The sequence below is a fragment of the Pinus tabuliformis genome, chromosome 1_1 (assembly GCF_031772625.1).
Source record: "Pinus tabuliformis cultivar Carrire ecotype Pingquan chromosome 1_1, CPIR1, whole genome shotgun sequence".
In the NCBI taxonomy this organism is placed as follows: domain Eukaryota; kingdom Viridiplantae; phylum Streptophyta; class Pinopsida; order Pinales; family Pinaceae; genus Pinus; species Pinus tabuliformis.
This window is the reverse complement of record NC_142297.1, coordinates 45,320,914-45,335,439: the sequence shown is the minus strand read 5'-3', so window position 1 is coordinate 45,335,439 and position 14,526 is coordinate 45,320,914. Positions and strand designations below refer to the sequence as shown.

Genomic DNA, 14,526 nt, shown 5'->3' with positions numbered 1-14,526 from the left:
GAGTCCATTACAATAGAACTCTCCTTTGAACTAGTGGACATCAGATTTTGAGGGATTAGAGGAAACTCGATGCCAATTGATCTAGAGAGATTTCGTAAAGAGAGATGTGTGTTGTTGAAATTAGTGTTGGCCTCCACCATTCTGCATGTTGCTCCTTCTCTGGCTTCTTCCATGTTTTAGAGGTGGCACACTAACACGTTTCTCACTGACTAATGCCAATCACCCAAACATTTATGCTCCTTCGCCTTCATTGTTACAGCCAAGCGATGCATGTGGGGTGAAATATCCTAGTCGAAAATCTCCTCCTCTTGGCCATGCCAAGGAGGGAGGGGTGGTCGCCCTTTCCCTCTACCACCACATCTATCTCTACCTTGTTCACAAACGATTCTTGCTTGCATGGTGCAATGGTGCTTGTTGCAATGGAGTCTGGTGGTTTTATATGCAATTGCATTGCTCCCCTCGTCCGTGATTGCCACCTGCAGGAGAGAGTGATGGAGGGAATGAATGTGCATATGGATAAGTCAGAGCATAAGCATGATAGTATTAGTAGGGCAGATCTTGTGCTAGATCTGGAGGGAATATGTTTTGGACTCCATTGTTTAACTACAATTGAACCCAAATTGAATGAGCTTTGTGGTGCATGATTTCCACCTGGACTCAGACTTGATTGTTGGTTTGAAGTTTGTCATGTGATCTTTGACAAGGTCATGTGATCAATGGTATACCTAGATTCGAGGGGCTTAAGGGCTAGTGTTTTTGTGCTGGTCGAGGGATAATATTTTTACAAGTTTTATAGAATTTGGTATTGATAATAATATATTGTGTAATGGTTCAAATTTTTGATACTAAGATTTTATTTTACATGTGTATTATTTGATGGTTTATATTTATGTATTAATTAAGAATGTCTATAATCATTCTCCATGCATCGTTTGACAATTTTGCACTTATATATGCAAGAATGCTAAGAGCCACCTAAGACCGTTATGAATACTTTCGCATGTCTTTTCTCCTCTCTTAGGTACTCAATGAACATGATTCTACTTAAGAACGCTTCTAAAAACTTTATGATATGAAATTTCTCAATCTCTCAATTTTTGTTGGACTATCATTTCTTTTCCCAATTTTAATAATTAATGGAAGACTTTTAATACTATATCTATGTCTCAATTGTGGATATGTATATGATATAATAGTATGGCTAGTTTTATACATATTTGTGGGTGTTTTTATCTCTAAATTCTCTCATGTTTGTAGTTTTCCTTTGCCCTGCATATCCTAGGTACTTGGTCTGGATCAATTATGTCATTAATCTATAAGGCTTAAATATTAAAAAAAAGATTATGATAGAATACACAATGAAACCATCTTTATATCAATCCTAAACATAACACACTCACCACCTGACCACCCACTTTCCCAAGGGTGCTTCTCAACCCTCACCATGTACCCTCTTTGGGGCTAAGGGCATGCAATTGTTTGTGCTTATCTGCACACTCACTCGGGGTTTGGATATGCATGTGTGTATTTTACACACACAACTCATCAATAACTACTAACTAGAGATACCATTAAGCTTATCAATGTTAAAATGTGTAATTTTGTTTCGAGAAGTAAATCAAATTTTTTTTTTCTTAACCATCGTGAAATGGTAACAAGTTAGAGTGATCTAGACGATACCTAAAATCAAATCTTCCACTATAACACCACAATATATCCAACCACCCTCAAACCAGATATATCAATAACTTCTCACTTAACAAAAACTGAAACATCCTTTCATTAATTAAAAATATTAATCTTTAAAAATATATCACTTAAAAATATAAAACACTTATTAGAAATAAAGAAAAATATCTTAAAAATTAAATATTAATATTAATAAAACAATATTAATATTAATAAAACAATACAATTATGATTACTTAACAATAATTTAACTAATATTACTATATGTATATTAAAATATTATTTTTAATTTTTAATTTTTAATTTTTTTAAGACCAGCATATACCTTTCATATATATAAATATACTTCAAAACCAAGTCAATTTATAATATATTCTATTTTATTTGAATTCAGACTTACAGGTAACATTTTATAATAAAAAAATCATATACATAGACACATCAACCCATAAAAAGCAAATATATCACTTTAAAAAGTAAAACCACCCTACTTACCTAGCAACCACTCAACGTTTAGCCTCATACAGATTGAAATAATGAACTTACAAGATAATGATGCCAAAAGGAGTTAGAATCTATGTGCATGATTTGGTACGTGCAATGGAGATGATAGATAGAAGGTTGAAACTCTACCATCATTGCTTTTTTAGCCTCATGGTCTTTTACTTGTCATATACAAAAAAATGATTATATGCCTTCGTCTTTTTATAAAGCTGAATCATTATTACATTTATTCTTTGCCTCCTTTGTTTTAACACTTAGCACAGTGCCCAGCTATGATGATGATGATGCATGCATGCATGGCCCTTACATAATTATTTATTTGTATCTTTGAAGCAAGACCTGTTTGCTACTTGATGAATGCAATTGTCCTAACATGATGTGGACAAAGGAGGCCAACCATAACTCAATTTCAATCATCATCATCATAGTATAAAGACAACCTTAGTTTCATTCTACACCACAAACAAATAAAATTATTTTATTTCACACACAATGATATCCCATTGATATGCAAATGGTACCCTTAGTTTAGTCTCCCTTGACCATAAGAAGCTATATTCCAATAAATTGGATAATGATTGACAGAAAGGTCCTTGCTCAACACATTTATTTGAATGCTTTGCCAATAATTGAAGGTGGAATGCAGAAATTGTAACCCTTGTCTATATTATGTAGCTATATGTAATTATTTCCATGCATTGTTTCTTCTTTCACTACAGAATAACTTTTGTCTCTGTGGGTTGCATTCTTTGGAGTTAATAGTTAAAAGTTTTGAAAGAACTTTATAAGAATGCATATGTTTTGCAAATCATAACTGGAACTTTGTGGATTAGGCATACAATTTTTAGTTGGCTCACTTCCTTTTTCAAAACATAATTGATATAACTGGAAGTTTGTGAATTAGGCATTTAATATTTAAGCTGGTTAATTTCCTTTTTCATAATATAACTGAAATTTTGTGGGTTGGGTTTTTAATTTATAAAAAAATTGTTTTTTTATTATTTTATTATAATGTTATCAGTAATGTAATTTTAAGTTTTTAAGCTTTATAATTATTTAATCACTTAAGTATTCATATAAGTTTTTAAGATTTATAATTATTTAATAAATTAAGTATTTATATAGTTTAATTTTCTTATGCTTTGTTTTTAAGTTAAAATTTGATCATATTTTTTTTGTTGTTGTTGTGAAATTGTGGATTTTTTTGTTACTTGAAATGTGTTTTTGAATGCATAAATAGATTTAACACTTCGAAACTTTTTGTAAGATTTGGACCATACAAATTTCACATTTGAAATTGTGATTCTAGCAAATTTTTGTAAGATTTTGGGAAAAATTGACCAAACATATATCCTTATATTTGAATTAGGCATTGAGGATCTAATTTTAGATCATTCTTTTATTTGTTTATTATGATATTATTAATAATATGATTTAAGCTTTTAGTTTTGGTAATTGGTTTTTCTAGGTTCTTGTTGGAAAATTTGGGAGCTCTATAGCGTTGTGTCTTGTTTTAGAAGTTGGGGTTTCAGTGCTCTATTTGAGGTCTTGAGGGAGTGGTTGGTGAGGGAGGCATTAGCCCACTAGCTCTCCAGGTTGCCCTCATTGCTTTGGTTGTCGTCTAGTAACTTATCAATTTAATTTGGAATTTTGGAATTCTAGTGGATTTTCTTGTTTCCTAGTTTTGGTGTCACCCTCGGCTCTCAAATTTTGTTAGTTTTGGATGAGGTCCTAGGTTCCTAGTCTAAGTTGGATGCGATCGATCACCTTCTTGATAGGTTACCCTCCTCATTCAAGTCGTTTTCTGGATGACTTTGTGTCTTTTCGTTTGAGGGCTATGAGCTCCTTGACATATCTTGGGATTTTGTCTTGGGAATTTTTATATCTATTCAAGTGGATGGTTATTCATGAGTGGCTCAGGGGTCTGAATTTCTAGGCAAGTTTGGCACCTTCGATGAGTCTGTAGCCTTTCTATCTCTACGTCTTGTTGGTTTTCGTTCCAAATCTTAATGCCACATTAACATGGCAGAGCTAGGAGAGGGATGGTGAGAGAGGACAACATGGAAAACTTTGATTGGAAGGTTCAAGACAGGGCCATGCCATTGACCTTATCCTAGCCCATGCTCCAAGTACTAAAGAGCTTATCCTTACTCAGAATTTCTTTGGAAATCAACTCAGACACATCACTCTGCATTTGGATCAACTTAGTAGATATCAACATAATGACAAGAACAATGTTATTGCCTTCATGAATGATCCTCAAAGAAACCAGTGGCATATGCAAGACATATTGGTCAACCTACAAAGGGGGTAGTGGCACCTACAAGAGAAACTAGACAGATTTGAAGGAAGATTGGTCCACATGGAGAAACATGTCCATCATGACTTCAAACCTCTGCCATCAACGGGCTTTGGACTGGAGCAAATTCATCAAGCTAATAATAGTTTCTGGTTGTATATTGATCTTGAAGGTTTTCTTGTTTTATTTGTCCTTATGTTTCTAGTTAGACATGTTTTTCTGATTGTTTGTAGTATGTTTTAGTAATTACCTACTGGCTAATAAATCTAGTAAGAGTGAGGTAGGTAGGATTTTGGAAAACTATAAACACCAATGCAATATTTTGGCATACATGAAAGGGATCCATTTTAACTCCAAATCTATCAAACACAGAGAGATCAAATCTCTTACATTATTTTTGTTTTGATATTAATCAATTAGTTTTACTATATATATATATATATATATATATATATATATATATATAAGGTCTACTAAGACTAAAATGATCATTTAGACCTTAAGAAAGCAAGAGATTAGTTGAGATTCTTTAATATTTTATTTCTACAATCGAAAATAAGGGAGAGAAGCCTTCATAGATCACTATAATTTTGTTGACTTAACAAATCCAAAGGGTTGATAGTGTGGAAAAGATTTTGAAAATTAGAATGAATGTAAGAGTTGGGTAGTCCAAGAGAAAATGTTTTCATCTTCAACCCTTTTAGTATGACAAAGGTGATAGACTCTTTCTTCCCAAGGTGACATAAATAGTTTTTTTGGTAGGACTATAATTTTGAGGAAAATTGCGATTTCTTATTTTTTAGAATGTACTTTTCACTGTATAAATGTATTCAACACTTAAAAAATCTCTAAAACATTAGAATTTTACAAATTAAACAACTTAAATTAATGATTATTAAAAAACCATAACCTATTTTCCCAAAATTAATAAAAAAAAATACCTAAAACACCATTTCACATATATAATTTTTTTTTTGAAAAACAAATATTGTTCATCTCACCCATATAATTTATTTTGCATAATATATTAATTAACGAGAAGATAAGAACTTTTTAACTTTTGATTCCTTAAATTATTGAAAAATAGAATAGTTCCAAATTAATTTTTAAAATTTTTGAATATATTTTGTTATTTAAATATAAAATGTAATTTTATTTTATTTTATGTTACATTTTCATTTATTTATATACAGATAGATATTGTTCTCCACCTAAATTGTAAGCACATTATAGAAAAAAAAAGAAGTTTATTATATAAATATTAAAATTTCAAGTCAAGACTTTATAGATATTGTTCTCAACCTAAACTATAAGCACATTCTATATAATAGATATTGTTCTTAACCTAAATTGTAAACACATTCTATATAATAGATATTATTCTCAACCTAAACTGTAAGCACATTTTATATAATAAATATTGTTCTCAACCTAAATTGTAAACACATTTTATATAATGAATTTTTAATGAAAAAATATTAAACCCAACCAAATATTTAAAATTTAATTCTAAAATTATTAAAATCAAACCAGACTTTAAAATTTAATTCTAAGAAATGAACTTGAATTATTCATTTATAATTTTTTATATTTTAAAAAAAATATTCATTCATAATTTTTCATATTTTAAAATAATTTTTTTAAGAAAATTATAAATATTTTTATTTTCAATATTAATTATTTTTTTTAAATTTAAATTTAATAAATTTATATTAAAAACCATGACTGAATTTTGAATTTCGTACACGTACATGCAATAACTATGCTGATGGTCAGCAACTCTGGAGAGTTTACCCAAAAACAGGGGTTTTAGAAGAAGACAGTACCCAAAAAAAGCGTATCGAATCCTTCTCTTACCGGTAATGATAAGGTAAGTTCAAAGGCATCTAACAAAAGGAAAAACCTGGATAGCATATTATTAACCATAATCTGAATTTAATTAAGCACAAGAAGGATTTAAAAAGTTATTAATCAAATATTTATTTTATATATATACATATGGAAAACCTATTTAAAAAATAAAAATACAAAAACACAATTTGTCTACAAATTTATTTGAGCATTAAACAAAAATAGGTAGTTTTAATTCCTCTTATGTTAATAAATATAAGGAATCTAAGGCAAGTCATGCAACAAATGAAGGCATGCCACAAAGTGAAAGATATCTCCATTCCAGCTGTAGGGCAAGTGGATTTTCTCTGCACTTTAACACCTAACCTAAAATAGCATTTAAAAGTCTGGGAGATTGACTTGCTGCACGTATGGATATCCATCATCCACAGAATCAACCATTGGAGTAAAAATTATAATTGGTACATTTGTTATTGTACCAACCAACCAACACAGGTGACAAAATTTGATGCTTTAACAGCTTCATAATAGCGGTATTGATCCATTATAATAAAGAGATTTGAGGCCAGTAGAGCGTTGGGTAACCAATCCTTCAATTCTTTTATGTTTAAATTGGTGCACATAATAAATATTTATTGTGTAGTTGTACCTATAACTTTGATACTAGATCTATTGTGATTTGCAACCAAAATGTGCCAAGTGCATAGAGAAATAATATATGTGCCAAGGATGTAAGCTATTGAGAATCAAATAACTTGTAATCTGCAACTAATTTGTGCTAAGTGCACAGATAAATACTATTTAAGGATACAAGCTATTGAGATTCAAATAACTTGGAAAAGAAGAAAAACAACCAAATTTCACAGAAAAGATAGAGCTAGTTCAAAGAAAATGTAGGGAACATGAAGCTGATTAGAGGAGAAGCACAACAAAGAACACCATCCATTTCCATTGCATTGAATTCCTTTACAAAAACTGCAAAACTTCAATAAATAGGATCTTGATCTTTCACTGCTAAACACACACCCAAAAGCTCTTGGTAATGAAATGGATCTGATGTTTTTATATACCATAATAGTGCCTGGTAATGAAATGGATCTGATGTTTTATTTGAGCAGTAAGGGGGACAGATTCATCAAATCTGGCCCCAAATAATTTGCACATAATGCTTAGAAATTGAAGCTTTTGTTCAATACAATACATATCAGCATAAAGAAGACTATTAGCTCTTCCTTGTCTATCCTATTGGCTCTTGATCTGAGAGCTGTGAAACAGAGATGGGTACAGCCATAGAAAAAGCCTTTCAAAATCAAAAAGACCCATAAAACACATTTTATAGGCTTTGGCTTGGGCTATATATATCACAGTAATCAAGACTATATATGAATTGTGAAATCCACAGTAGCATATTGAGGAGACCAGCAGAACAATGCTAAGCTATGCATAGAACATGAATGATCTCTGATATGATTAGCTTGTAGATCTGTTTTTTTTCCAACTCTGGATTGCAGAGGAGAAGTGAACTTGACTATACTGCCAACAAGAAATAGTACCCAACATTCAGGATGTTGTAGCAATGGATCCAAGACCATTACAAGAGTGGTGGCCTAATTTGTTTGATGGAGACCTAGAAGGGCACCACATCGGTCCGACAGAAGACAGGTGACGATGATTCATCTGACCAGGCATTCCTGAGGAGCTTCAGCAGCATCTGAGCTTTTCTCTTGGCTCTTTCAGTGCAATCACTCTGGACAAGAAGCAAGAGCTGTGTTAGAATACCGGCCTGAATGGCCTCCTTCTGTAATGCCTCTGAAGCACTGCAGGTGACAAGAAGTGCACCCGCAGCATACTCTGTGGCTCTGCCAGAAACCTTGAGAATGGTTTTCACCAAAACAGGGACAGCCAGAGCATGGTCACAGAGATCCTTGCAGCCTGATTCGGTCCTGCACAGCAATTCAATGGTGGCAAGGGCCCTCTCTGCGTCACACTTCTCGAAATCCACCAGGCCTTCAATCAGTGCACTCACTGCCCCTGCTGCAACTGCCTTCTCCCTGTTGGCCTTGATGAAACAGAGTGATAGGAGCGATTTGATGCCGACCTTCAATGCCCGGGGGTAGAGGAGCTCTCTCAGAATCTTCACCAGTCCTTGCACTATGCCCTCCGTATTACCGACCATAGACCTAAGCTCATGGAGTTCATCAGATGAAGTGAGGGACTCAACCAAATGTGCAGCATTCACTCTGGCCTCCATGGATCCCCAAAGAAGCAAGGATGCAATATGGGCTAAAACCCATGGCTGCGCTAATCTCACCCTCTCCGCATCGGTCAAAGGGAAGAACGCAAGAACCCCCAATGCCTCTTCATACAATTCATCATCAGATTGTGATTGCAGCCCCTCTGGATTCCCTTTAGCTTCTTCTTGTTTTTCTTCTTCGGCTGTGAGGATTGATATCAATACTGGAACAATCCCTTCCTGAGCCAGGATGGTCTTGTTCTGATCACGCTCCTTGCCCAAATTCTTCAACGTCCTCAGTGCACTGGTTCTGATGGAAGCGGTGGATTGAGATGAAGATGCTTCCATGATAGCTGATCTGACTCTCTGGGGATCCGCTGGCTGCTTTGGAGTAGGAATCCTTTCAATGCCCTTTGAGCTATTGGCTACACACCATTCCTGGATAAGCCTCCTGAGAGTGTGGTTGGGTATGAGTGTGAAATCCTCAAGACTCTGCATTGTAACAGGGCAAGTGCTGTTGCCACTGGCCACCCATTTCTCAATGCTAGATCTGTCATAGGTCTGGCCTGTGCAAAGGATGACTGGATCCCTCATCAGGTCCAGGGATATGGGGCACCGGAAATGGTAGGGGATCTGCACTGTGAGGTCCAGTGGAGACACCACAGGCATCATGTTCGGCTTGTGCTTCACCATCCTGATCAGGAATCAATACTCACCCCAAAAATACATCGAAAACCATCTAACCTATTGAACCCAAGCCACAATGAGAACGTCGGTATCTGCTAAGCACAGAGCTATTGAACCCAAGCCACAACGAGAACGTGGGTGTCTAATAAACTCAGAGCTATATTTGAAGCTGAACTCAAAAGTGATTTGCAGACTGCAGATGTTGCTGCTGTGGAGATTGAAATAGGTACCACTCCTGCTGATATTCTCAGGATTGAAACAGCGGGTTGTCTCTGCAGAGGAGGAGGACAGAGGACTGCTATGGGTCTGTGTTTGAAGGAGGAATGTGCTTCTAGAGACTGCAGAGGATTTGATGATGGCGGAAGTACAGAAGCATCAGTAGCAGCAGAGATCTTATTGAGGCAAGCATGCAAACAACAGATAAAAACAGCAATGGGGAAGTAGGGGAAAATAATGATTTGGTCAAGGGCAGGGAGGGGAAGAAGGCTGGTCAATGATACTCTCTCTCTGTTATCCCCTCTGTCCTGACACAGCCCACGTGCTGCTCTCTATCTGGAGCCATCTCTATTCCCATCAATCCCCTTTGACAACTTTGTCAACACTCCAAATTTCATAATATATTTTTATTACATGTGGGCATACACATCTCTACATATACCCAACCAATCACTATCCCCATTCCCATCTGGTTAGACCTTTGTTCTATCTTATTAGACTTTTCAGGCATCCATCTCCATCTGCCATGTCATTGCTTGGACAAGAAAACTAGCCCCCTTCTTGGTGAGAAATTGAACTGCAATGAACAAAGATTCCCAATTGGCCCATGACACGTGTTATGCTCTTGGGCCGAGGATTCTTTCCCCATAGGAATTTGGTTTTGACTGCAACAAAAAGTGGAGAATTTGACACTCAAGGTGCCCTTCCAAAGGGGAAGAGTTTGACGCTCTGGTTGATAGGAATAGCTACTTGTAAAATAGCTTTTGGTCATGTCAGGGATTGCCCAAGCAACTGGTTACATGAACTTGTTTTGTTTTATGCGAGAGTTTCAATGACAAAGTTGAATGCTATTCATGGGGGCATATATTATCAAAAATAGTGATTGATGAAGACCTAAATATCATGTTGGTATGATTAGCGAAGAAAAGACGATGCGCAGTGCTAGATGGCAATCTCCCTTTGGATGATAAAATTTTACCCCTGCCCGAGACCATTTAGAAATTGTTCCCCACTTCCATACAAATTTAAGCTAAGCTTTCATGAGATCCATGGAAAATCCTTTTCTCTTTTAGGTGGTTGTTAGTGAGGAGTTCAGCATATTCATCAAAGTGATTTTGATTTTTCTTTTTCATTTTTTTTAATAATTATAAATCTTGTTTTAATGTAGAGTTGTTAGGTTGTTTTTGGGATGCAGTTTAATCGGTAATCTGTAGCATAGTCAAAACTGATCTCTTGTCCAGAGTATAAAATTAATTTACTTATTAATTTTATTAGTTACAATACAAAAAAATGAGTTGAAAAATAATATTTTTCTAATTTTAATGTTTAAATTTTTTTAATATTTAATAAAATTATTTCTTTGTTATTAAAAATAAATAATAGGTTGATTTTTTCTTTCATTATGATAATGTATTAATTTAAATTTTGATAATTTAATAGTATTTTTATAATTTTCTTGATTTTAAAGTTTATAGGTCAATGATGGACATGGGTTATACCTAAAACATGCGATGATGCTAAAAGTTATAATACATTTTAATCTAACTAATTATATAGTTTATGATAATAACAATAAATGAGATACAAGTTTATTTGTATAATTGCACCAGGAAAATTAACATTGTTGCCTTAAAATTAATGGTATGTAAATATCAGATGTTAGCATTTTATAATCTAGTGATAGTAAGGGTATTTGAATGGAATTCTTAACAAAAGAGAGTAAAAAACCATAAAATGTTTAGTCTTCTTCATGCACACACATACACAAATCTCCTTTACCTACACCATAGAGTGAGTATCTTCTCCTCTTTGACGCAATAGATCTAATATGACATGGCTAATTAGGTGCAATTCAAATGCAATTATACTAATATAACATCACATCAATCACTACACCTATATAAATGGCATATCTAAGAATGCATACATAGTTGTTGTTTATAAAGGTTTGATTACCGCCTTCAACAAACTTGAATTTTGGGGATGAAACTGATATCAGGGATTTTATGACTATGACCACTTTGTTGTTAAATGACACATTTTTATAGATTGAATTTGGCTTTTAGTAGTGGAGTTTGCTATTTTCACTAACTTTATAGCACTTCAACAGATAAAAAATCACTCAACAAATTTTGATTGCATTTTGTTTATCAAACATATATTTTCAAAAATAATTTTTCATTTTTCAAAAAGGAAAAAACATTATAAAGCGTACTTCTAGATCAAAAAAAAAAATTCGTAAAAATGTTCGGAAGGTTAAAGCATATCGGGCCGCAATAAAAGCTTTTTCTTTAGCTAAGTCTATCTCCACTGATCATTCGAAAAGTTTTTATTGCCCCAATCCATCCATTCCGATCCAAAACTAGGATTAATTTATTATTATTTATAAATAAAGAGAACCCTCATTTGTAACAGGGAGCAACGGGGTGGTATACGATACCGAAGGGTATACGTTTGATGGGACCTACGTTCAGATTTCATCTCTAGATACGATGTTCTATCTATCTAGCCAGCCTCTTAACGGCCCAGATCCCCAACCTTGTCACTACGGGGCACTACCTTGATGTTGGCTTGAATAGGGAGCTATTTCTATCTCTAACACATGGATAGCGTGCAGGCGTAGGGCTTAATTCGCAGCATCTTGGACCTGTTTTACCCACTCCAGCTCCTCCAAATAAACCAATTTTTCCCCCACGGCAGTAAGGATCCAAAAGATCTACTACTTTAATGCCTGTTTCAAAGATGGATAATTTTGTATCCAACTCTATAAAGGCGGGAGCAGGTCTATAGAACATATCTAAGATATGAAAGAATTAAGGATACCTACAAAAAGGACTGATCCGATCCATAAGGATACACCCGAAAATACAACATTTTTGCTACTTGACCAACCATTGACTCAAGGAACGAGATGAGATGAGCCACCTACTTTCCTTTTATTGTGACAAAGGCAGGCAAGATCCTTCTTCATCGATCCTTGCTCTCCTAACGTCAAGCAAGCCCCTACCGGTCCTTGCCCCAGGGACAAGGAAAGTCTACTTTGACATCTCTTACACCTCTATGGACAGAACCAACCACAATCATTCATCAGGGCCATACATAACCTGCCTTCCAGCCAACTAACCTACCTATTTAGGAACCACCTTCCCACTTAGAACTTTCATGCTTCTATATTGACTGCCTTCCTGCTTCTCTCCGACGAATCACTTTACGACATTTGTCCTCAAAGTGTTTATCAAAATATTATCCAATCTCTTGGGCGAAAGAATTATTTACAGAAGATCAAATATATATAGAAGAGAATTCCTTTCCTTTGGAGAGGAAAAGATTCATTGAAGATTTTACAAAATCAATTCGTTATTCTTTTTTTTACATATTGCCAATAGATGAACCGTGTATGGGTGGTCCTAGTGCTACTAAAAAGCCCATTGAAGATTTCGACTTATCCAAAAGGTTATTTAAAATAAAAAAAAAAAAATTTCCCAAGATTTAAGGGATTCAAAATCCTATTCATTAATGAATAGGATAGTTGATCTATGGAAGATCAAAACATATTTTGAAATTGAAAATCCTTACTTGAATTGTGCTATGCGGAGTTTTACTCTGCTCCTTTCTCCTTGCTTTTATTTGAATGGAGGAGACAGGAATAACTTGACTTCAGGTGCCAGGTCTGCCTATAATATGAATCTGGAGGCAGGAATCACTTTCTTTTAGGTGCGGGGCGTAGCGGAGAAGGAGGCTTTTCGTGTTTCTTCGCATATAGGTCATGTTAGGTCCACGATTACCAGAATTCTGATTTATTGGACAATTGACTACAAGACCCACCCGTCGAGCAGGGACGAAAGTCGGCCTTAGTGATCCGACGGTGCCGAGTGGAAGGGCCGTCGCTCAAAGGATAAAAGTTACTCTAGGGATAACAGGCTGATCTTCCCCAAGAGTGCAGTCACAATTTTATTAAACTATCAATATATTAGCCATTGATACTTTAAAATAATAATTCCGAGTTTATATAATAGTCTGGTTTCATAAAAAGAGATTACCAATTAAATCATATCTACAAAAAAAATGAGGAAGACAAACCACTAGGGAGTAGCAACAAATCTGTAAAATATAGAAGATTACAGAACCAGATTCTGAAACTCTGTTTTCTGAAATCAAAGTTGGGGCGACATGGTCATAAGCCTTTTCTCTGTTCCCTTACCTCATGAACAGCCTCTTTCCAGCCCACCTACGTTTGCCTTCAGATGTTCATCAGAAAGAAGGAAACATACGTTCACCTCCAGTTGGTCATTCTTTATATATGTCATTATACCTTATTTTTATTTCTAAATTCAACAATAAACTTATAACTTGTTCCCATTCTAATATTAATAAAATATACTATAAATAAATTGATTATATGTTTCAAATTTAAATTTACATTATAAAATTTATTTCATATTTAATAACAATACTTTTATATAAATAATTATTGTAAATAAAATTAATTTATAATATATATTAAAAACATTTGTAAAAATCTTAAAATTAATGTCAAACTAACTTCTTTCATTTTGATTTTGAAATTTAATAAAATAATATAATTTTTAATTTAATTAAAAAAAAAACCTGGTTAACATCCTCATTTACCTTTTATAATTTTATTTTTCAATTTCCCTACAATCAATAAATTTTAATTTCCCTATACATAATAATGCAATACGTAATTAGAGTTTAATTATATTAATAAAGTTGCTAGTTAGGTCCTATCATATGTCCATGGGCCTCTCGATAATTCCTTTGAAGATTACTACAAGCGGTTCAATTAAATTCTTCGAAAGTTTGACGGTCTCAACAGATTCGAATAATCCAAAAATTTTGAGCTCACCAACAGAGACCGACTCCAACGTGCACGAGAGGATGGTGAAAACGACGTGCGAATTTCAGATCCACGTGGAAACTTATGATTTGAAAAATCATATTCAACCGTCAAAGATTACACGTCATGGTCTTCAAATCTTAACCGCACCGGCAGGCGGAGCCTCGGGAGCAGGCTCGGCAAAGGGCT

General features: G+C 34.3%; 1 protein-coding gene across 1 annotated transcript; it reads right to left on the bottom strand.

Moving 5' to 3' along the window:
• Positions 1 to 7,271: 7,271 nt before the first annotated feature.
• LOC149211498 (U-box domain-containing protein 26-like) lies at positions 7,272 to 9,751 on the bottom strand. The gene has a single exon (XM_089391514.1). The coding sequence runs from the start codon at positions 9,267 to 9,269 to the stop codon at positions 7,971 to 7,973; it is 1,299 nt and encodes a 432-aa protein (XP_089247640.1). The 5' UTR covers positions 9,270 to 9,751; the 3' UTR covers positions 7,272 to 7,970.
• Between the last annotated feature and the right edge of the window lie 4,775 nt (positions 9,752 to 14,526).